Below are 24,680 nucleotides of genomic sequence, written 5' to 3'. Positions count from 1 at the left end.
GAGTCTTTATCCCCCTGCCCACTTGGCTCCTCCAACTGGCATCCACCATGGTCTGTTTGAACGGCAACCTCTCTTGAGTTCTGGGCTCAGAGTCACAAAGACCCAGGAGCATCATGGGTTGCCATGGTGGCATGAGCCACACTGAGACTGTTGACATCGCCATGGCACTGAGCAATGTTGATGTCAACAATCCCTCAACATCTGGGTCTTGCTTCTTCTTCCCCATTTGGCCTTGCATTAAGGCCCCAGACAATACATCTGAAACACATGAAACAGTAGCACACGATCTTAGCTTTTGACTCAGAGATAGGATGACTTTGGAGTCATTTCTGGCCACCACGATGTAGGCTTTAGCACAGGGTTAGGTCATTGGGGACCCTAAAGATATTGTTGAACTCTAGCTCTCAAACCAAATGCTTTGGAAGCCCAGGGCTGTCGAATATATAAATCAATCTAATTACAATATAATTACAAAAACAAAATTCTAGTAGAAGGAATCAAGTAAACAAAGTCCATGAAAAGGTGCGTTTGCATACCAAACATAACGGTGGATTCAAAACATAAAAGATATAAGGTGTCAACATCAATTATTATACCAATATAGTAAGGAGTATAGAATCATAGAATCGTAGAATAATAGAGTTGGAAGAGACCGCAAGGGCCATCCAGTCCAACCCCCTGCCATGCAGGAAATCCAAATCAAAGCATCCCCGACAGATGGCCATCCAGCCTCTATTTAAAGACCTCCAAGGAGAGAGATTCCACTACACTCTGAGGGAGTGTGTTCCACTGTTGGACAGCTCTTATTGTCAGGAAGTTCTTCCTAATGTTGAGGTGGAATCTCTTTGGCTGTAGCTTGCATCCATTGTTCCGGGTAGTCTCTGGAGCAGCAGAAAACTTACTTGCTCCCTCCTCAGTATGAGTGCAATGATCAACCAAAGAAACCGTGAGCATTAAGCATCAAACTTCTACAAAACAGAGATAAGAAATATGGGTCCAAGGCAGTAAAACATCAGCACACAACAATGAAATGTATCTATCCAGGGCTTCTATCTATTTATTTATTAAAATATTTATATCCTGCTTTTGATCCAAAGATACCAGAGTGGCTTGCAATAAAATAAAACAATATATAAATACAAATGTTTTTTAAAAAATACCAGTAGCGTAGTGGAACGATGGGCTGTAGGAACATACACATGGATCTTTTGGATTATCAAGAATGTTGGCATGTGCCGTCACTGGTGGATCCTTGTTCAAAGTTTAACAGCAATTCTCGCAATAGCTGGAATGGAAAAGATTTTCCAAGTGACAACATATGAATTATCATTATCATGATTAAAATTATTATAACATTAAAATGCTGCCATTTTGAATAGCTGACAACATATATTGTCAGTGATCCTAATTGTAATGCAAAATACTTTCCAATTGGCAAGGAAAACGCTGATCCTGAGAGTGATGAAAATGCTGGAACTGAATTATTGATCCAGATCAGCACAACTGCTTGTTTTTCACTCCAGACCATCCTTGGGGACTTGGTTATGGAGACTGTTATAATGAACACATGCACTTCAAAACTCACAACTACATTTTTATTGGCACCATCTCTCTCTCTCCGGGGGTAGCTGTGTTGGCCATGCAACGAAATAGAAACAAATCCAAAAATACATTGTGGGGATTGCATTCTTAGACCAAACAAAAGGAACAAATAGGAATTGGAGACCCTCGGTTCAGTATACCAATTTTAAAAATTCTCATTGACTTCAGAAAGTCTTGTTTAGCTGGGATTAATAATTGGATTTAACCTCAATGATTCACTGCTGAGTGGTAACATACTGAAAAGCAAGAGAGAAACATAGGCCTTTGGTACATTTCCAGTTTTCTGGCTTCTGTGGATTTCCTCTGCAGTGGACCCCCGTAAAAGCAGAAAAAATAAAAAATACCCCCCTACACACACACTATTTTTTAGCCTGAGAGAACATCTTTCCAGGACTGTGTAGGTCCTCCCCCATAGAATTACACCGGATGACCGAGAAATGCCTAGAGAAGTGTTTTCTCTAGGAATTTCTAGGTCCACCAAAATGACTTTATGGTTAACATCCCTCCGATTCAAACCATGAGGACCTAGAAAAACTATTATCAAATCCATGCTATCAAATACGCAAACGTCAAATCTGCAAATGCAGAGGCGACTGTATTGTAACAAGATAGCTTGCTATTTAAGCTGCTTCTCATGACACATTTCTCTAGAAATGTCCTGTTCACATTTACATGTTTGGCACGTATCTGTTCGATTCTTGAATATCTTTCATGTCTGACATGGCTTTCACTGCCCTGGCTCAATGCTATGGAATTCTGGGATGTGTCACTTGTGAGGATTTAGCCTCAGAGAAATTCCTGAAGATGCCAGGCAGTGATGCTGGCGAATGTCGGAACTGGACTCTCCTAGAACATGGCCACTAGCCTGAAAAACCCACAAAAAACTATGGTGCTGGCCATTAGCCTTCAACTTCTAGCAGATCCTATAAAATGGTCATATTCTAAATAGATGTCTCCTTCTGTGTGTCCTGCAGGACTGTGAAACTTTCCCTTGCATTTTCTTCACATGGTTAGGCCACAGTATGTTGTGTAGGAAAGGTTCTTGTATTAGTGTGGGAGGAGCTGTAGGATCCCCTGCATTTTTCCAGGTTTGGTTTGCCCTTTCCCAGCATGCTCTGCTTAACTAGAGGCTTTAGTTTGAGGCAGTCTTTGGCTGTGAGCAGGCAGAGAGCTGTCTTTTGGTGAAAACAGGCCCAGGGCAGCCAGAAAGGGCATTTCTTACACGTTTGCCATTGTTAGTGTACAGTATTTAGCCGATTTAGTTACCACTCAGACAATAGTTACCATCAGCGGTGAATAAGGAATTCAGGAGTTGAAAGACCCTGCATCGAGCCCCATTGAGTGAGGAGAGACAAACTAACATCAGACCAGAAAGCTGGGCCGGAAGTGCTGAAACTGTAAAGTATCTTTTATTTAGTGCTGTGGAGGAGAAAACTTTTATTTTTGTCCTCTAAATAAATTCCCCCCCTTTTGAACTTTACATTCAGCTTCAGAGCCTTGTTTTGGGTAAAGAGTTTGGATTCACCAGGGTACCCGCGTTGGCACACCCAAACCTGCCCACCACCTTTGTTGGGTGTGTCTTCACACCTTCCTTCAGTTGCTCCAACTCAAGGACAAACTTCTGGATCACCCCACTATATCCTCCAACATTTCACAGATGAAACTGGGACTGGTGTGTCAAAGCAACATCAATGATCAGGGTTGGCAGAGTTTATTGAGGAATGTGGAATAGAGGGGTTGACCTTTTAAGAGAATAGGCCAACGGAAAGGAGGGGAAATAGCACATATGTCCAGAGTATTTACACAGTGAAGGATCCAGGACATCAGTATGGGCCAGGTGGAGGCTCTGGGTAAAAATAAAGGGGAGGGAAACAACAGGATGTTTGGTGGGAGTCTACTACAGACCCCCAAGCAGACTGAGGAATTGGGAGTCTTTTAGAACAGATGACCACACAGTCAAGAGAGAGACTAAAAATTGATGTAGGCTGGTAAACTTACAGCGCTTAAAATAAAGTTAATAATAAATAATAAAATGTAGTATGATGGGCGACTTCAACTACCCTGATATTGCTGGAAGTCAAACTCAGCCAAATCCCCAGGTCGCAAATTCCTCACTTGCCTAGAAGACTATTCCATGGTCCAAAAGGTGGAAGGGCAACAGGGGGGTCAGCTATCTTGGATCTGATAACAACAAGGAGGACTTGGTTAATGGGGGCAACTGGTGGGATCCTTAGGGGAATGCCATGTTCTCCGGGTTGTTTAAATGGGAAAGGGAGCCAGCAGTCAGGACGCTCCTGACTTGGAGGGATTTCGGTAATTGAGAAGTATTGAGGGGATTCCAGGTCAGAACTAAAGGAAGAGAGTTCAGGCGGATGGGACTTTCTCAAAGGAGATACTGAAGGCACAATTCAAACAGTTCCAGTGGAAAGAAAAGGAGGTGCTCAAGAACCGGATGGATGACTAAGGAACTTCAACCGAGCTGGTTGAAACGGACAGTAAGAAAGAAAAGGGGGAAATCACAAAAACGGAATTCAAGAATAGCAGGCTGTGTAGGGGTAAAGTCGAAAAGCTAAAGGCAGAATGAACTCAGGCTTGCTAGAGAGGTAAGAACAATAAAGGGCTTTTGGATATGTCGCAGCAAAAGGAAGAAGAAGGAACGGTAGGGCCACTGCGTGCAGAAGATGGCAAAATGCTACAGGACAGAGAAAGGCAGAATTACTCAACACCTTCTTTGCCTCGTCTTCTCAGAAAGGCAAAGGGTGCTCAACCTGAGGATAATGGAGCAGAGGACGATAGGGGGATTCAGCCCAGAATAAGTAAAGGTGTAGAAGAATCCTGTTAATCTATGAATTTAAGTCTCCAGGGACCAGCTGACTACATCCAGGTACTAAAGGAACTGGCAAATGTAATATCAGGCCATTGGCATAATCTTTGAAACTCCTGGAAAACAGGAGGATCCCACGGCAGACTGGGGAGGGCAAACGTTGTCCCATCGTCAAAAAGGGGAAGAAAGGGATCCCAACAATATCGTCCAGTTAGTCTGACATCAGTACTGGAAATTCTGGAGCAGATCATTAACAGAGAGTCTGTAACATAGAAGGCAATGCCATAATCCAAAAAGTCAACATGGGTTTCGAGAAACAGTCATGCCAGACAACCTAATCTCTTTCTTTGATAAAATTACCAGCTTGGTAGATGAGGGAATGCTGTGGAATAGTATACAGTTAGTCCCTCGGGTACGAAATTAATTCGTTCCGCCGCTCCGTTCGTAACCCGATGTATTTTGCAACCCGAAAGGCTAGCGGCTAGCGCTGGAAAGCCGCTAGCCGCACTTTGCGGTTGAATTTCGCGCCGAAAAAAAAACTTTAACCCGAAAAAAACATCGAACCCGGAACGTTTTTTCCTATCTATTTTTTTTCGATCCCGGAAATTCGTAACCGCGATCAATTGTATCCCGGGGTACCACTGTATTCTGTTCAGTAAGGCCTTTGACCGTTTCCATGAATACTTGAAACAGCTGGTAAAGTGGGCTAGACAAAGGAAACTATTACATGGTCGTGTATTGGTTGACCGGCCGAACCCAAAGGTGTCAACAATGGCACCTTTTCATCTGGAGGGAAGTGACCAGGGGACCCCAGGGCTCTGTCCTGGGCCCAGTGCCATTCAACATCTTAGCAATGACTGGATGACAGAATTGGGACATACGTTCAATTTGCAGATGGCACCAATTAGGAGGAGTGCTATACTCCAGATGACAGATCAAGATTCAATGACTGACAGACTAGAAACTGGGCCAAAGCTACAAAAGAATGCAACACGAGATGAAGTCTGCACTTAGGGCGGAAAACGAAAACACAATATAGGATGGAGACCCAGCTGAATGAAACTACATGTGGAAGGATCTAGGAGTCCAAGGAGACCATAAGTAACATGGTCAACAGTGTGTGCGCACTAAAGGCCATGGCATTTTGGTGCCATCATAAAAGTATAGTGGTCTAGATCAAGGAGTAAAGTGCCACTAGGCGGCGCTGGCACCCCCCTGGAATTTGGGGTCCAGTTCGGGCACCACAATTAAAAAGGGGCATGAGAAACGGGAGTGTGGCCAAAGGAGGGCGACTAAATGGGAAAGGTCCTGGATCCTGCTTTGAGGAACGACTTAGGGAACGGGGAGTTGCCTGAGAAAAAAGGTTAAGAGGTGAGATGATAGCCCTGGTTTAAATATGTGAAAGGATGTCAGACTGAGGAGAAGCAAGCTTGTTTTCTGCTGCCCAGGACTGGACCCGAGCATGGATGCAGCGATTCACGCAACATTTAGGGAAGAACTTCCTGACAGTAGGGCGTTCGACTGGAAACACCTCGCCTCAATGGAGTGGAGTCTCCTCTCCTTGGAGGCTGTAAGGCAGAGGCTGATTGCCATCTGTGGGTGCTTTGTTTGGATTCCTGCAGGGCGGGCGTGGACTGGATGGCCCGGTGGTCTCTCCAACTCTATGTTCTAGATTCGGTAAGAAGACAAGGTCGGAAACCCATGTCCTATGAGTGACTAGGGTGGGATGTTGTGCCTGAGACGCGAGCGGTTACAGGTGAGATTGAGCCCCTGTTGAAATTATCTGCAGGCGTGCCTCGCAGCGGGAGCAGCTTGTTTTCTTCTGCTGCTCCAGATACGCGGACCCCTGACATGGATGCAAGATGCAGGAACAGAATCCCCCCAACATCGGCGGCCCGTCCTGCCAGTAAGGGCTGTTCGACAGTGAACACACTCCCTCCGGTGGAGGGAGTCTCCTTCCTGGTCTTTAACAGAGGCTGGAGGGCCATCGGTAGGGATGCTTTGATGAGATTCCTGCATGGCAGGGCTGGACTGGATGGCCCTTGCGGTCTCTTCCACTCTATGATGTTATGACTCAGCGTGGCAATTTGGCTTTTGCCGGCTTAGGGAAGGCAAGTTCTACTTCTCCTCTCCGCTCCTCCGCGGAATAATTGAATGCAACTACTACTCTACTATACGCCGACACTACTATAATAATAGTTGTTATTTAAGCCTGGGGCTCTTCGCAATGATCATAGCGGGGTACATAAAAATGATACAACAATACACGGTGACAGGTCAAGGAGGGAGGCCTCTTCCTTCAGGCAGTCCCTGATGTTGCTCGGCGGCCTATCGCTCCTCTGAGGCCAAGATGACAGTTACAAGACGTTACAAACACTCTTTGAGCAGCGGAAGTAGCTGGGGACAAAAGGGGAAGTGGGAGGAGGGAAAGAACTGGACTTTTAAACACTCAGAAACTGGGGAAAACAGAAGATTAATTGTAACTGGGACAGCAGAGTTGCCATATATCCCAAACTTTTCCTTGAGCAGCATGGCCTATGGTTTGAATGCTGATTATGACTCTATGCACCAGAGGCGATCCCCTTGGCCAGAAACCCACTGGATGACCTTGGCGAGTCACACACTGTCACTCAGGGCAAACATGGCAACCACCTCTGGACAAATCGTGCCATTAAAATCCCAATGCTAGGTGTCTTAGGGGTCTCTCATGAGTTAGAAATGACTGCGGCACACAATACAAATTTTGCACTAATTTTTTAAAACAACAGAAGAAAACCTGAAGGACTAGGACTCCAGTACTTCTTCAGCCAGAACTACTCCAAGAGCAGCTCAGTTGTAGTCAGTAAAACAAGATAACCCTTCCCCTTAGGCTTGCATCTAAAAGGCATAACACAAAAAGTCAAGACACAAAAGTAGAAGGAAATGGTGGTCACAGGGTCAGGCTAGGAACAAAATCTGAGGCCTAAAAAGTCTGACCATTTCCAGTGAAATTTGGTTCTCAAATATCAGAGATAGCTGTTACAATTATGCTAAATACTGTGCAGAGATGAGAATGTGCTCTTCAGGATGACAAGACTGACAGATCTTGTAACACCTTTGACAATAACTGAAGTAGAGAAGTTGGCAGCATGAGTTCAGTCTACTTCCTCAGATGCATTTAGTGGAGTGGAAACCAGAGACAGACACATATATGCCACTGGTATGTGAGAATGTCAATTCAAAATCAAATTCAAAATTTGAACTGACATTCTGTGCCTGAACAGTTAGCTCCGGAACCTTCTTGGAGAGACTAGAGGCGTTTTGGGGGCAGCCCCTTCCACTCTCCAACTGCCTTCACCAGTCGCTTTCCTGCCTAAACCCTCAGTTCCTTTTGTCTGCCGCAGGAGCAGCAGCATCTAGGGACTCTTCAGAGAGTCATTTTCCTGTCAGACTTTACAAAAAACTCCATTTGACAGGATCAATCTGTCTTTTGGTGGTAATTTTTGAACATCGTTGTTCATATTTTAAAACAAATGCTATGATTTTCTAGATAATCATATACTTAAATGTGAATTTAAATTCTGAGGTAAAGTTGTTTAACAACAACTTGCCCTGCGATTTCTTAGAGAATCGCTTACTTAAATGTGGATTTAAATTCTGAGGTAAAGCTGTTTTAACAGCAGCCTGTACTGCAGTTTCTTAGAGTATCACATACTTAAATGTGAATTTAAATTCTGAGGTGAAGTTGTTTAACCGCAGCCTCGCCTTTCCCTTCTGAGGGAATTGGTCTGTTTGGCAGAACTTTCCCTGCCTTTTCTCTTGAGGAAAAGTTTTCAAACAATGCCCGCCTGACTGGCGCACTTGGCAAAGCCCCATTATTCCTGAGCAATACTTTTAAAATGGCACTCGCTTCACTGGCGCAATTTCCACCTCTTATCTCTGAGAGAGACTTATAGAATGGCCATGGCCTTCCTTCCTCACCTCACCTACTTGTATAATGTGCATTTTGGCTGTCCCCATAAAGCTATCCCTGTTTGGTGGATTTTGGATGATGCTGTACTTGGTTAGATGTGGCCAACACATCTACCCCTGGATATAATGATCTCTTGATTGTTTTGGATGGATCCATAAGCCACTCTGAAAGTCTTTAAAGCAGGCCATGAAAACAAAGAATAAAATCTTGGAAGATGTTTCTTTTCTTCAATCCCCCCCCCCCAATGAAACTAACTGCTTAGGTCTTACAAAGCTTCTGCACTGGACCTAAAAATCTCATTTTATCACTCTCTATAAATGTGATCAACTGGGCAAAGAGTGAGCTTCGGGTCCAGGCATTGGTGAGTTAAAGCAGCCAAGTTGCTGGCTCCTAGAAAGGCAAAGATTTGGGGGGAGGAAAAAAGGGGGATTTTCCAACCTCTTCCTGCAATGTTGGGGAGGAAGGAGATGGAGGAAAAGGTTACTTTTTCCTGTCTGCAGAAAGAAAGAGAGAAGTGAGTCTAGAGAAGGAGGAGGAGGAGGAAAGCAGCCTTCTTTGCACAAAGGGGGAAAAATGGAGATCAGAGGAAAGAAGGAAGGAGGAGACAGATGATAAAATGCTGGCTGGAGGGACTATAACTTCCAGTGTGTTGGAGGGACTATAACTCAAAATGCTTAGCACAGCATCATTCCAAAAATTCACAAAACAGGGATGCCTTTATTGGGCCAACCAAATCAAATCCAATCAAAATATCCCTGTTTTGTGGGTTTTTGGAATGATGCTGTACTTTGCTACATGGCCAACATGGTTACCCCTGGATAGGTTTTTCCAAATGCTTATTTATTTATGATACCATTTGAAACCTGCTTCTTGCGTAATCACATAACATCACAGTGCTTTCAGAGCAGCATACATGCAAATGGTTTCTTAAAAAATGAAGCAATCCCATCTGTGTGGCAAAGGGGGGGGGGGTAACTCAACATGCTTATTTATTTATTATACAGTACAATTTTTAAGCCCACTTCTTGCAGAATAAAATAAAGTAAGAGTGCTTTTATGAGTGATTTTTTAAAAAAATCAATAAAGCAGACCTAGCTCTGTGTGTGTGTCTTTGAAGAAAGGAATATACAATTCAAAATGTTTATTTATTTATCACAATTTTAAGCCTGCTTCTTGCAAAAATGAATAATTAAACACACTTTCAGAGCAGCTCAGATACAAGTGATTTACAAAGAAAAGAAAAAGAAGAGGTCCCATCTGTGCATGAGAGGGAATATAACTCAAAATGCATTGGCTATGCTGGCAAAGCCTGCTGGGAGTTGCTATCCCAACAATAATGTGAAGTCACCTCCAGAATAAGGTCTTGAAAACGCTGAGAAAGACTTTCGTCTGAATCGCTTGTTGGGTGCAAAATGCAAAATATTTACTGCGGTACCTCTGTTTTCTTGGCAGGATTTGTTCAGAGGAGATTTGCCGTTGCCTTCCCCTGAGGCTGAGAGAGTGTGACTTGTCCAAGGACACTCAGCGGGTTTCATGGCTGAGCTGGGATTCAAACCCTGGTCGTAGACCAGCACTCAAACCACTACACCATGCTGGCTGTCATTTGGTACTGTAGCCAAATTATTTTGCTGCTGGAAAGTGCAAGTTTAGATCAACTTGAGGGCATTCATTGCGTTGTTTGGAATCTAGTACCATAAGCATGGTTGTTGTTGTGTGGCTTCAAGTCGTTTCCCACTTATGGAGACCCTAATCTTATCTTGGGGTTTTATCCATGGATCTAAACATCCATGGCTTGAAACTATTCAAAAGAAGTATAAATTCCAAATAGCAAACCTTGATTTTGCCCTTTTATATAAGGGACACTATTTCTTGGCAAGTTTTGTTCAGAGGAGGTTTGCCATTGCCTTTCCTTGAGGCAGAGAGAGTGTGACTTCCCCAGGGTCATCTAGTGGTTTTCATGGTTGAGCTGGGATTCAAACCCTGCTCTTTCATATATATTCATTATATTCTGTTTGTTATTTACTAGGTAATGACAGTGAGGATAAACCCAGAGAGGCGATTCCTCCCCAAATGATGAAAGCTGTGGTCCAGATGGAAATCTTCCTCTCAAGAGTCCTGTGAAGCCAGACAGACATCCAAGATGAATCGAGAGAAATGTCTGAGGAAGTCCCATGCCAGAGCGAAAGATCTCTTTGATCCAACGGCTGTAAAATATGCAGAAAAGCTCACAAATTTTGGCCAAGGTGAGGGATAACCCCACAGGTTTGCGGGGATGGCTAGTTTTCAAGCTCCTAATCTTCAAGAAATACATTTTGCATCTCGTTAAAACAGCTCCCCTTCCTCCTTCCATATTACTTTTTTATTTATTGTATTTATATCTAGTCCTTTACAAAATATTATAATAAATATTATCAACATTGTTGTTGTGCAGTGTTCAAACTAGTGCATGCACTGGTAACCTCACAACTCAATTTCTGCAATGCACTCTACATAGGGCTACCCTTGTACGTAGTCCAGAAACTGCAGTACAAAACATGGCAGCCAGGCTGATCACTGGTAAAAGTGATCATATTACACCTATTCAGAAATCTCTTCACTGGCTGCCTATTGGTTTCTGGGCGCAGTACAAGGTTTTGGTGATCACCTTTAAAGCCATACATGGCTTGGGTCCAACCTTTATAAGGGGTCACCTGCTTCCATACAGTCTGCCCTGCATCCTCAGGTACTCTGGGAGGAACTTATTGCAACCCATAAAAACCAGACTAACGGCAACCTCCCAGAGGATGTTCTCCACTGCCACTCTCAGACTATGGAACACCTTGCCAGAGGAGATCTGTCAAATAACCAGCCTAGATAGCTTCAAAAAAGCTGTCAAGACAGATCTCTTCCGGCAGGCCTTCCCAGAATAGTTCATTCTAATTTCTGTACTCTCCCTACTTTATGTAACCACTGCCTCTACTAGAAAATTGCTGTGATTTTAACAGGTTGAATTTTTAAACTGTATTGTATTTAATCCTGTTTTAAAGGGGAGGGTCAATTTATTTATTGAGAGAATGTATTATTCCAATATATTCTAGTCATGTAACCCACCTTGATTGCTGCAGCAGAAAGGCGGGGTATAAGAATGAAGTTTATTATTTATTTATTTATTTATTTATTTATTTGTGTGCCTCCATGTCATTTTTGACTTATGGCAATGCTATCATAGGGTTTTCTTGGCAAGTTTATTCAGAGGGAGTTTGCAATTGCCATACTCTGAGGCTGAGAAAACGTGACTCACTCTGAAGGCAAAGCAATCATAGGAGTTTATCACACTGGGGCTGATTTTGACATTAAAGAGATTAAATTTCATTTAAAGCATCCCGCAATGAAGAGGAAATGGCGAGTAATTGCGCGAATGCTTATCACACACAATTGCGCAAATAAAGTGATATTGGAAATGCATTGTCGCTGAAATCCTAAAAGTAAAAACATCCTCAGTAATGCTTCTTTGTGACCACTTTAATGGCAGATTTTGTGTGACATCCTGTGAAATTGTTATGTGTAATCACACAATTTTTTTGGGATATTCACGGCATAAACTCCCAATCTCTTTCATATGATAAACTCCATAGGGTTTTGTTGGCAAGTTTCTTCAGAAGGGGTTTGCCATTACCATCTTCTGAGGCTGAGAGAGTGTGACTTGCCCACGGTCACCCACGGTTTACTTGTCTGAGTTCAGATTCGAACCCTGGTCTCTCAAGTCCAAATTAGGGTTCTCTCTGTTGTTGTCATGTGCCTTCAAGTTGTTTCCAACTTTTGGCAACCCCAAGGCCATGTTACAATAAGTATAATAAAATTATCAATATTGTTGTTGCTCTAGTTGTGTGCCTCCAAGTCATTTTTGACTCATGGCAACCCTATTATGGGGATTTCTTGGCAAGTTTCCTCAGAGGGGGATTTGCCATTGCCATTATCTGAGGCTGAGAGAGTGTGATCTGCCCATGACTTTACAGGGCAGTTTCATATATTTACTTTGGAATGTTTTCTCTTATCAGGCCAGGAGAATGAGATTGAGAAAGAAGAACAAGCTCACTCAAGGGAAGTCTCTAAGGAAGGAGAATGCCATCTGTTCAAGGAAGCAAGTGAAGGGGAAGTTTCCCAAAGGCCTGAGCAGACAAAACCTTCCAGAAGTCCACAAAGATTGGTGCAGAGGCGACAAGGAAGCCACTGGAAGAGGAGTACAGAAGAATCAATTCCATGTTGGGTAGGTGAATTTGCAGGCCAGGAGGAAATCCATGAAAACCAGACACCAGAGACGTTGACTGAACAGAATAACAGCTCAAGTCTGGCTGTCCATAGCAGATCCCAGGCAGAGGGGAAAATATACCAGTGCTTATACTGTATGAAAGTATTCAATGCACACTTTAAACTTATTAGACACCACAGAATTCACACAGGAGAGAAGCCATATAAATGCTCAGATTGCAGCAAGAGTTTTGACCAGAAAGGAAATCTTACTGCTCACACAAGAATCCATACGGGAGAAAAACCATTTGCTTGTTCAGATTGTGGGAAAAGCTTCAGTCGCAAAGGAAGCCTTGTTTTGCATATGAGAATCCACACTGGAGAGAAACCATACCAATGCCCAGATTGTGGAAAAAGCTTCAACCAGTCAGGGGCCCTTAAGGAACATGAGAAGACCCACACAGGAGAAAGGCCGTATACCTGTTTAGACTGTGGGAGAAGCTTCAGAACAGTCTCAGAGCTCACAACACACCACCGGTTTCACACAGGAGAGAAGCCGTACAAATGCTCCGGCTGTGCGAAATCCTTCAGTACAAGCTCTAACCTCATTGCCCATCAGCGCACCCATACAGAGGAAAAACCATATAAATGTTCTGACTGTGGGAAAAGATTCAACCAAGCCGGAAATCTTAAGGAACACGAGAGAAGCCATACTGGAGAGAAGCCTTATAAATGCCCAGACTGTGGGAAAAGTTTTAGGCAGATTTCTTACTTTATTAAACACCGTCAAACACACCTTGCTGATGAGGGGATGCATGTGGAAGAAAAGCCATAGAAATGCTCCGATTGTGGGAAAAGTTTCAGTGAGAAAGCAAGCTTTGGCAGACATCAGAGGATCCACACTGGCGAAATACCATTTAAATGCTCAGACTGTGGCAAAAGGAGAAGAACCATATAAATGTTTAGAGTGTGGTAAAAGTTTTAACAGGCCATCGCAACTTAAGGCACATGAGAGGACCCACAATGGAGAGAAACCGTACCTGTGCTCTGAGTGTGGAAAAGGCTTCATCTACAACCATCACCTTGTGAGACACTGGAGAAATCACACTGGAGAGAAACACTATAAATGTCCAGAGTATGGAAAGGGATTCAGTCTCAAATCAATGCTTACTAAGCATCAAGGAAGCCACATTGATGGGAAGTTATAGAGGTGCTTCAGGTAGCCTTTAAGCCTAATGAACATATGAATCTCCACCAAATCCTGAGTGTGAGATCTGATGAGTATCAGATGGAGAAGATTTGGCCTGTGTGTCAGTATCCCACTTGTGCCAAAACACCTGGACCAAATGGAAATTTGGACACTTTAAATTTTCTTAATAAGAAACTAATTCAGAGGCATACTCATGCTAGTATAGAATACCAGTCTGCAAAGGGCTCTTGTAGCACCTTTGAGTCTTTACAGTGCAAAGGAAGTTGTTGTACAGTGGATCCTCCACATTCACTGGGGTTAGGGGCAAAGATCCCCCATTAAAGTAGAAAAACCTCAGATAAAAAAACCACTTTTTTTTTTAAACCAGTGAGAACACCTCTCTAATAATCTCTAGGTCCTCCAGGGAAATTACGTGGTTAAGATCTGCCAGAAGTTGACCATGAAATTGCCCTGAAGGACCTACAAATGCCTAGAGAAGTGTTCTCTCTAGGAATCTCTGGGTCATCCTGCGTGCCTTTTGGCAGAGGTTGGCAATAAAGTTATGCTGGAAGACCTAGAGATTCCTGGAGAGAATATATTAATCAAACCCATCAATAATCAAATCCACAAAGGTCAAAGCCACAAATGTAGAGGGCCAACTGTCTAAGCTTTCACAGACTTCGGTCTATTTCCTTAGATGCATGGAGTGAACCTGTGCCCAGGAAGGACCTTTATAATTAGACTGTATGAATGGAAATGCAAAACTTTCTGGATATGGTGAAGAGGTGACAAATTCAGTTTTAACTATGATTGAGGCACAGAAGCAGGAGGGAAGATGTTGCCTAAGGCCAGGGTGGATGGATGCCCATATGAACAGTGGAGGGAGTTTTGGGATGTGGTGTGGGCAGGCTGGGAACCAGAAGGAGATACTGTATGTTAAATTGTCTAAGAGCATCCAGTGCTATAATTTGTGTGGTGTGCCAGGAAGCCATTGTCTTTGTTCAACCTATTGTTGATGGATTGATGGATTAACAAGACATTTATACAGGTCCTTCCTGGGCATCAGTTCACTCCATGCATTTATGAGAGTAGACCGAGTCTACGAAACCTCATGTTACAACTTCTTTTGCATAGTTAGTCTCAAATGTGCTACATGATCCCTTTGCATACAAAGTAAGATAGACAAGGGAGATAAGCATGGGATACGATTCGCACTGTTTGAGGTACTGTTTCTTTGGTTTCAGCTATTTAAGCTGTGAGTGCTGTTCAGTACAGGGTAAAGTAGCATAATCCACACGAGGGGTGTATTAGTAGGCTCAGCTTGTAGATGTTTGAATGCTCTTAGGAGGGAAAATTCCTGGAAGTAGTGGGGAATACATGCAAGATAGTCCACAGAAAACTGAATATGCTCAGTTGCTACATGAAAGGGAAAATAGAACGGAATGGAACCTTGACGCTAGGTAGCAGAACTCTGTACCACAACATTTTGTCACAGGCCCCACTTTATTTTGGGGGCAGAATGGGGAAGGATTGGCTCTTTGAGTAGTCTTTATTAATGTGGTCAGTGTTGGTGGGTTAATGAATTTGATCTTAGTCCAAACTTTTTTTTTTTTTAACTTTTGTACACTCAAGGAAATTTAATGGGATGAAATGACACGCATCCATCCAGTTCAACTGCATTTTCTTAAACATATCCAGGAGAAAGCTGCATTTTTGATTTATACTTGTGGCAAATGAACCTTGCTTGTTCCACACACGTCACAGCGCTCGCTCTCCTCTCCGTTCCTGTAGCGGCAGAACCTGTTACAACATATCCATGTGTTGTTCGGAGCTGGACGAGGTAGAGGGATTCTCAAATTGCCTCTCTGGAGAAGTGTGCTTTCTAGGACAGCGATGTGCTTTTTTAGCACTTCCACCTGTTGGGTGTGCTGAAGATTTTCCTGGGCTTGCACTGTTTTTAATTGGATGTTTTCTTCTCTTAAAAGGTAGTTTTTCCACAGTAGGGATGAAATCTTGCGGTTTTCTCGCATCCATTTTCTAAACCAGTGGTTTGCTTCTGTTTCATCCCCACCATCTAATAAAAAATGAAAAATAACCAAAACTAGGGAAAAGTGGTCCTCTTGGCTCTTCTTGCCAGCTCTTGCAAAGGTCAGGCTGTGGAGACCTTTGGATAGGGTTGCCATAAGCCGGCTGCTGGCGGGACATTCCCACTTTTTCACAAACTTTGTAATTTATTCAGGGTGTAAGAACAATTTTGTGAGTAGCATAGAACACATTGAATCACTTCTTTAAAGTTCTTCTAACATGGCAGCCACAACTATTGAGTTTGTTTGAGTGTCATGTTTTCATAAAACCATGATCCCCTATTGTGTGTTAAATAAATTAGAATACTGTTCTAAAGTATGTTCTGTATTTGATAATAATTGTTATGACATATAGTTCCCAACCCTTGGAATATATTGATACAAAGATGTTCTCATTGGTTGATTCTCCTAGGTGGAATTCCTTGCATAGGGTTTTGTGGTTCATCTCAATTGCATGGTTTGTTTTAATGGTTTGGCTTGATTTATTTTTTTCTCACAGTTGGCCCTTTGTATCCTCAATTTCACATCCGTAGATTCAACCATCCATGGCTTGAAAATATTTTTAAAATACTATTCCAGAAAGCAAACCTTGATTTTGCCAATTTTATATAAGGGACACCATTTTACTTAGGCATTGTATATAACGGGACTCAGTATCCATGGAGCACCTTTGAACCAAACCCCATGGATATCATGTGTGTAATGTAACTGTGTTGAGGCTCTCTGGATTAACAGTGGGAAAACAAGAAATAAGGGTTTTGGGGTCAAATGTTTGACTAAAATTTCTAAACTTATACAGTATTTTTACATGCTAAACACCTATATAGTGTTACTGTTGTTATTTTTACATCTTTAACACTATATGAGTGTTTGGCATGTGAAATTACGGTATATACTCATGTATAAGTCTAGAAATTTTAGTCCAAAATTTGATCCAAAAACCCTGACTTGACTTATCCACAAGTTAATTTAATTACTGTACTTTAACTCTTATTTTAAAAAGGAATCATTCTCTGGTGAAAGGCAAGAGTGTAATCTGTCCTGGAATCACAAATCCCCACCTCATCCATCCTATCTTTAAGGTGAGCAGTTATCACTGCTGAAATTTTGTAAGGTCTTTGGCACTGTTTTCCTTTGCTTCGTCCTTTAGATCCTTTGTTACTTGCCCCTAGGTTATACCCTTTACTTCTGCAGGGGTCATATCAAAATCCATAATTTTGGTCCCAAAATCTGCCCTTGGCTTATACATGAGGTCGACTTATACTTGCGTATATACAGTACTTTCTGGTAGAGTACAGGTCGCATCATGAGATGCAAACAGGGAGTGAAAATTTATAAAAGAATGTGAAAAATGTCAGCCTCAGACTAAGCCCTCATACTTTAGGGTTGCAATAAGTTGGAAACAACTTGATGGCACACAGCAACAACAGATAGAGCCCTAATCTTACTTCACACCAAAGAATCCCATGGAAAGGGAGTGAAATATCCACATCCATGATTCTGTTTGCTTGGGTCATCCTAGTCCATGTCCCAAGGCAACAGTTTAGCATCTAATAAGGTTTCCCACCCCACTGAGCTATTATTAAAGATGCTCTTGAGATATGTCATGTAAAATAAAACAAAAAGATTATGTTTATTTCACTCAGCAGTGGGACAGAGCAGACAATAAGGACCTTTCTTTTGACCTTAAACTGAGAAAAGGTGGAAATGGTGGATTCACAGTATGTCTTCACTATTTTATTTTTAAAAACATACATTCTTCACCTGCTTGTTTTATTTTTCCACAGCTTTTCAACTTGGTATTCTGAGCTTTGCCTGAACAAGTTTAGGCATATGACTCGGGGCTTGCAGAGCTGTGGAATAAACAAGGCAAACATATAGGCTTGATAACAACTGAAGCAAACAAGATTTTATTGACTATGTCTATTTTTTAAAAAAATCTTAGTCTCTGTTGTGCTATCCTTCAGTGTTGTCCAGTGGAAGGAAGATACCAGAGGAATCTACAAAGCGAGAGAATGGTGCACTGGCTGTGGTTTTGTCCTTCATGCATTTCCATTTTTTGTACCATCTGTAGCAGAAGAAAGAGCATGAAAATTTTTGTAAATCAAGCATACCAGGAATATAGGCGGCTGTCGTATACTGGGTCAGACTATTGGTCTAACACTGATTGGCAGTGGCTCTCATTCGTTCCCAAACATTGGTTCTCCAGATGTTTTGGGCTTCAGCTCCAAGAATTCCTGGGCTGGCTGTGGCTTCTGGGAGTTGAAGTCCAAAACATCTGGAAGACCAATGTTTGGGAAGTAGGCTTTCAGACAGAATTCTCTTCCAACCCTTCCTGGAGATCACTGGCGGTTTCCCATCCAAATACTAACAGACCTAGATTTCAAAATGAAACAATGCAGAGCTGTTCAGGATGGTGAGGTGTTGATGCTCATTGCTATTCCATCCTATGGAATCCTTGGGATTTGCAGTTTAAGGAGGGGATTTAGAATATTTGGCCATTGAGCTCAATTGCTTCTTCAATCAAACTACAAATCCCAGGATTCAAAAAGGAAGAGCTACATCAGTTCAAGCAGAATCATAGTGCTATGAATAGGGAGTGTGAATGGGCCCCAAGCCTGTTGTGCTATGCTTCTAACTCAGACATGAGTACATGTGTTCAGGATGGTGCCGTGTTTATAAGTAGCACACTGGGGGAAAATTGTGTTTTAAATCTTGCAGAAATCCTGCAGAAAAAATCCTGGAGAGCTGCTGGTGGTCAATGCAGACTTGATTTTTCTTGAGATCATATAAATCTTTTGTTTTTGCTAAAGCTTTATTATATTGAGCTTGATGACCCAATAGCTGGACTCTTTATGAAGCAGCTTTCTATGCTCTTATCCAGGTGCCAACTGCAAAGAGGGATTTTGCCCTGTGTGAGGCAGAATGAGGAATACGTCTTTTAAAATGACATCTGCCACTCAATATTCTTGTGGCAAAAACTGTGTGCAATTTGAGGGCACCTTTAAAATCAAATTGATGGTTTTTTGACAATCACATTGGCTAAACCTTGCATGTTTCTGAACTTTGCCACCAAAGTAACTCCAAGGAAAGAGAAATGGCTGGGGGAAGTCAGGATTTGAAGAAAAAAGGCAGTAGGAGCAAGAATAAATTGACTCTCATACTCTACCTGCACTGCAGGGGCCACTGTATTCTTTCACGGCAAATTCATCTGGAAGTACAAGGGAGAAAAAAGGGAAGATGGTCACAGTTGACTCTTCAATGTTGCCCTACATTTTGCGTAGATGCCAGCTACAGCCAACCTATATACTGCGGTCAAGACCTTACAATGAGTGGGCAATTATATGGGTGCCAGTGGCCAATTTTCCCTAGATTCCTGCAGAGGCAGCCCCCCTACTCTCCAACTGTCTTGATTTGGCAAGGGCAGTCCTGTTTAATCTTCTGTTGTACCACTTTGTCAGCTGCTTTCAAAATGTCCTGGTGTTTTCCTCCTTAAAGTTTATAGTGAAATGGTACAGGTTGAGTCACCCTTATTTGGGATTCTGAAATCTGATATACTCCAAAATCCAAAGCTTTTTACATGAAAGTGACATCTTTGCTTTCTGATGCTTTCATGTACACAAACTTTGTTTCATGCACAAAATTAACTTCAAAGTATATATGAAAAATAAATGTGTTTAGACTTGGGTCTTATCTCCAAGATATCTCATGATGTGCATATATGCAAATACAGGTATTAATTCCAAAATCCAAAACACTTCTGGTCCCAAACATTTTGTATAAGGGAGAACTACATTCAGCCCCTAGGCTGCACTATGCTTACCCTTGTCCCACATCAGGTGGCACAGAGTACTGTCTTATGGATTTAAGAGATTATTGTTCATTAGTGAACTACACCACTGTACAACTAAGGGCCTTATTGCAGGGGAGACTATTGTAAATGCATGGCTTTTTTTCTTCTGGAAAAATCAGTTTGGTGAAAGCCACACATTTATGACCGGCTTCCTCTGGAGAGAGAACCAAAGTAGTATGACGTTGTGTGTACTGTCTTTGTAGGTTTCTTTTCTCATCTCCTGACTCATGAAAACTGGAAACCCAGGACCATTCCCTGAGATCTGGCAAACCTAGTTCAACCTGGTTGTTTTAACCACCACCCTGGAAACAACAACCACAGCAGTGCCAAACTCTCACCTGTTTCATAGTAATCGTAAACTTTCACCAAGGCTGGCTTCAGGCCTTGGACAGGCACATCCTGCTCCACTGTGAAGGTGTAACTCTGGGTTGTGTTGGTCACCTGTGGAAAAGCAATTGATACCCCTTAAGATTTAATTCCGCAAATGCGGGGCCTCACACGCCACACAAAATGTGGCATGAGAAGAGGACCAGCTGTGTGATAGAGGCAGTGTGGGCAGCTGCTGAGGGTCCAGAGAAGGTGTGCTCCATATCCATCCCACCTCACCCCAGATGTCAGCAAGTTGCCCTTGTCTCCTAGTTCAAAACCAGATGTACAGATCTGGGCATCACAATTCAGGAGAGATACTGAAAAGTTGGTGTGTGTCCAGAGGTGGATGACCAAAATAGTGAAAGCCTAGAAACCATGCCCTAGGAGGAATGGCTTAGGGAGCGGAGTAGGTTTAGCCTGGTGAACAGGAGGTTAAGAGGTGACATGATAGCCCTGTTTAAGTATTTGAAGGGGTGTCACACTGAGCATGGAACAAACTCGTTTTCTGCTGCTCTTAGAAACTAGGATATGGAGCAATGGATTCCAACTACAGGAAAAGAGATTCCATCTCAACATTAGGAGGAACTTCCTGAGGGTAAGAGCAGTTTGATAGTAGAATATGCTGCCTTGGAGAGTGGTGGAATCGTGTTCTTTGGAGGTTTTCAAATACAGGCTGGATAGCCATCTTCTTTGGTCATAGGACATATTACCTTCTCTAAATACAGCAGGACATGAGTGGTGCTGACTTCTGTCCGTTTGATCTGGTTTTGATTTTCCAGCTGGAAAGAAGACAAAATGGAGACTGGGTTATCCTACCTAAGCAATGGAAATCAAGACATCATTTGATACCATGGGCTGGAATACATTTTAAGGAAATGGGAATCTGGGAGGGTTGGATTCAAGGCCAGGGCCTGAGGTTCCCTACCCTTTCTTTCTATGTTTGTGCGACAGAGAGCAGACTGAAGTGCAGATGAGTTCCCTGACTCATTTGTGTAGCTAGCAGGTGATGCATATTGGTACTATATGCCACAAAGTCTAGTGATGGTTGCATTGCTTTGTGCCATCATCAAGTCAGCTTCAACTTATGGCAACCCTATCAATGAAAGAACTTCAAGACACTCTGTTATTAACAACCATGTTCCAGTCTTGCAGATTCAGGGCTGTGGATTCCTTGATTGAATCAATTCACCTATAATCATCACTAAACTTAATCTTCAATAAAGCTTTCCTGCATTCATCCATGAAGTCTGTTCTTTGAGTTTAGTAAAGACATCACAGTATCTCACAACCTGCTGCCAACGGAGGACATTTTCTGTTGCATCCTGTGTGACAGATGACTGCCCAGCTACCAATTGGATATTTTGAGCAAGATCCAGCAAGGTGGTGTTTGGCTTCTTAAGCCTAGGTTTGTCAAGAGGGATAGACAGCTCTTCATAGTGGAAATTTAACAGGCAAACAGGGAGATTACCTTTTTCACAGATGGTTTCACTGGGATGAATCCTGAAAGCATCTTGACATCAACGATTGCCATGTTAGAAACCAGGCGCTTGCCAGTGTAACTGGAGAACAAGAGGGAAAAGAGATGGCTTTACAAACCAGAAGGAGAGGTAGTCTTCATCTCTCACCCTGTTACCACTAAGCTAGTTAATGTCTCAAGAAATAATACTTCTAATAATACTTGAAGATCCACCTTCAAGGTCCTTCAAAAAGAGATAAAGTTTGCCAACTGACTGGCAAATCTGGAAAATACACTTCTTTGAACTACGTTTCCCAGATACAGCATCTGGAGGGCCACATTTTCCCCATCCTTGTGTAAAACGCACCTGGTAACCGCTACTAACTAAACAGGGATTTTGAATGCAGGCCTCCCCAGACTGGACCTCTCTCTGTTATATCTTGTGTGAAGGCCTGTTGGCCTGTTCTCCTCCTTCCTTGGGCCAGTGTTCTCATGAGCGCTTTGCTCTCCATTAAGGCTTGGAGTGTGGTTAATTTTACCTGACATTTATAGCAAGGTCAAAGGTTTTGTGGGCCTTGTGTCCAGTGCAAGTCTTGGGGACTGTGTGGACCTCCAGTGCAAACGGTGCATCTTCCTGGACTGGCTGCACATTGTACCTCAAGGTGGTCTGGAAAGAAAAAGGTACCATTTTCAGTATCAATGTCTCCACACACACACACACCCTGTGTGATCTGAACTGTCTGTGTGGACCAAGTAATACAGAGGCTATTGTGAGTCAAGGGATCTAGTTTAGTTAGGGATTAGCAGTTGAATTTAGGCACAATATTGCATTTCTGGGGGGAACACATCCCACAGTGTTGGAGCAATACAGGAGAAAGCCCTCTTCAACATGCCCAACAAATAGGCCTCCATAGATGCTGATATTCTCAAGATGGTCTCTCCTGCACTGGAGGTCCAATTGTCCTAATTTGGCAGGAACAGTTTTGATGAATCCTCTGTCATTTCATTTTTTTTTCAGCTGCTTTTAAAACGTCTCAGTTTCTTTCTCCTCCTGCTTATGCCCTTCATTGTCAGCTAACTTCAATTGCTGCAAACGGAGTTCCAAGTGCAAAATAGTTTATGTTCAATTAACTCAGCAGTGATGAGAAGAAAGGAGAGGAAGGAGTGGAGTCTTGCCCTCCCCAGTGGGCTCAGGCAAAAGCAAGCTGCTACTACCTCTACTAGCATGTGTTTTCTTCTCATTAACTTTGGCCATTTTGACCATACTCTGATATTGCTTGGCCAAAAATGTCTCAGTGTTCATCTGTGAACTCTTGGAGGGTATACCCTGAAGAGCTTAACATTTGTTCCCAGAATAGGAAAAGTGTGTGCATGTGATGGACTTGCAAAGATTCTGTATTGCACAGTGTAATGTAAAAGTTGCATAGATGAAAGCATGCTATGTTTCTTCTCTCAGCCCTCTCCTGGACTCACTGTTTAGTCACTGCATCCCCCACCCTGAGCTATTCAGTGGCTGGTTGAAAGCAGAGAGAACTGGAGAAGTGTGTAGCCAGAAGCAGTCCAGTGACATCATGTACCAAGATATCTGGAGGAACCTGGTGGACTTCAATGGTTATGTCATTACTGTACATCTGGCTATAGGACATAACCAGATGCTTCCCTGTTCTCCCTTGCTCTCTACTAACTACTGAATGGATGGGGACAGTGGCTATTGCAGAAAAATGGAGAGTCCTGTGAAAGGGGTTTGTTTGTGGAGGGAAGAATATTAACTTCTGCAGTGACCAAAAAGAAGATACATACATAAGCTGGATATACACTTTGTACTTCACTAACAGGACGCAAGCCTGTGTATGCATGTGTTGGTCATGGGAAGTTGGAAAAGAAACACATAGAACATCTAATAAAATGGTTGCAAATCATGCAGCCCCCTGAATATTGCTGGACTACAGCTCCTAGCCTTCCTCACCATTTGGCTATGCTGGCTAGGACTGCTGGGAGTTGTAGTCCAACAACATCTGTAGGGTCACACAATTCCCACCCCTACCATAAAGCCATGAATGAAGAGGGAGACCTGTCTCATAAAGCTTATGCACTAAAAGACCTGGTGTGTTTCACCCTGTAGGTACTTACTTACTTAAGGTCTTCAGATGCAACTCTCAAAATAATTTTACAATTGATATCATTTACATGTGTGTATTTAATCAGTTGTTCCTTGTACCACTCCCTGGAGGAGTATTTCTTTTAGGTGCTTCTAGGACAGATTAAGCTCTTGCTTTTTGCTATCCTACTCAGAGAAGGGGATGCTGCTTTTTTTTTTACATAAGAGTGAAAGTACAGTACTTACATTAACCTGTGGATAAGTTGACCCAGGTTTTTTGGTTCAGTTTTTTGACTAACATTTCTAGACTTATACACAAGTATATACAATACCTCCCTCATCCAGCATTAAATTCAGGCCTTGGGGACCAAAGGTTGGGTATTCTTGACTTAAACTTGCCCGCCTTCAACACCCCCTCTATTGTGCCATCTGACAATGGGACTGTTTTTATTCTCTCTCCCAGACACCCTCTGGACACTCACCTGAGCATAGACACAGCCTTCCCCTGCCACCTCAATATGATAGTCTCCCGGCAACTCAGGTACACTCTGGCACTGAAGCAGCAGACGGTTGGCCTTTTCCACCTGGAATTGCTTCAGGACATTCTCCCCAGATTTCAGGGTTGCTTGTACGGCTGTACTGCTCTTGGCAAAGGTAGAACTGCCATAGAGGGAGAGGGCTTGAAGGGCCACCACAGTATCCTACAGCAAAAAGCAAGAAAAGGTGGTTAGGGATAGGGCCTTCTTAGTGGTTGCATCTAAGCTTTGGAACTCCTTTTCCAGAGAGGTTCCTTCCTTGCTATCCTGTCAGCAGGCCATGACTTTTTTTATTCCAACTGAAGTTTTTCTAAACATCAGCCTTTCAATAGGATGTTATATTATTTTTATTTCCCTATTTTTAACTGCTCTTTATCCTTTGTAGGTGCATGCTTCAAATTATCTTAATATTGCGAATGCTGCTGTTGTGTGCGTTCAAGCTGTTTCCAACTTATGGCGACCCTAAGGCAAACTTATCATTTTCTTGGCA

At 42.7% G+C, this 24,680-nt stretch overlaps 3 protein-coding genes across 4 annotated transcripts in view; 1 reads left to right on the top strand and 2 right to left on the bottom strand.

Annotated features, from left to right (window-relative positions):
• The window catches only part of LOC121921898 (zinc finger protein 397-like), a 942,727-nt gene that overhangs the window by 708,324 nt on the left and 209,723 nt on the right, over positions 1 to 24,680 (bottom strand). The window lies entirely within an intron of this gene.
• Positions 8,913 to 14,478, top strand: LOC121921985 (zinc finger protein 239-like). The gene is made up of 2 exons (XM_042450818.1): positions 8,913 to 10,621; positions 12,416 to 14,478. Exons 1-2 carry the CDS (start codon positions 10,519 to 10,521, stop codon positions 13,438 to 13,440), a joined length of 1,128 nt encoding a protein of 375 aa, XP_042306752.1. The 5' UTR covers positions 8,913 to 10,518; the 3' UTR covers positions 13,441 to 14,478.
• Positions 17,773 to 24,680, bottom strand: part of LOC121923630 (alpha-2-macroglobulin-like) — an 82,203-nt gene continuing 75,295 nt past the window's right edge. The window contains exons 30-36 of the mRNA XM_042454222.1: positions 24,137 to 24,355; positions 22,096 to 22,223; positions 21,569 to 21,659; positions 20,811 to 20,879; positions 20,070 to 20,172; positions 19,048 to 19,089; positions 17,773 to 17,946 (exon numbers count right to left, since the gene is read on the bottom strand). Of these exons, the coding sequence (XP_042310156.1) occupies positions 17,921 to 17,946; positions 19,048 to 19,089; positions 20,070 to 20,172; positions 20,811 to 20,879; positions 21,569 to 21,659; positions 22,096 to 22,223; positions 24,137 to 24,355 (678 nt within the window). The 3' untranslated portion in view covers positions 17,773 to 17,920. The remainder of the gene's footprint in view (positions 17,947 to 19,047; positions 19,090 to 20,069; positions 20,173 to 20,810; positions 20,880 to 21,568; positions 21,660 to 22,095; positions 22,224 to 24,136; positions 24,356 to 24,680) is intronic.

Source organism: Sceloporus undulatus, chromosome 2, assembly GCF_019175285.1.
Source record: "Sceloporus undulatus isolate JIND9_A2432 ecotype Alabama chromosome 2, SceUnd_v1.1, whole genome shotgun sequence".
NCBI lineage: Eukaryota > Metazoa > Chordata > Lepidosauria > Squamata > Phrynosomatidae > Sceloporus > Sceloporus undulatus.
The sequence above is the reverse complement of the archived record's forward strand: the minus strand, read 5'-3'. Positions and strand labels throughout refer to the sequence as shown.

What these genes read in the sequence shown, in the direction of transcription:
- LOC121921985 (XM_042450818.1), top strand. Translation starts at nt 10,519, where the DNA reads ATGAATCGAGAGAAATGTCTGAGGAAGTCCCATGCCAGAGCGAAAGAT. An exon ending in GCTCACAAATTTTGGCCAAG is followed by an intron (nt 10,622 to 12,415) that starts GTGAGGGATAAC and finishes TTCTCTTATCAG; the next exon opens with GCCAGGAGAATGAGATTGAG.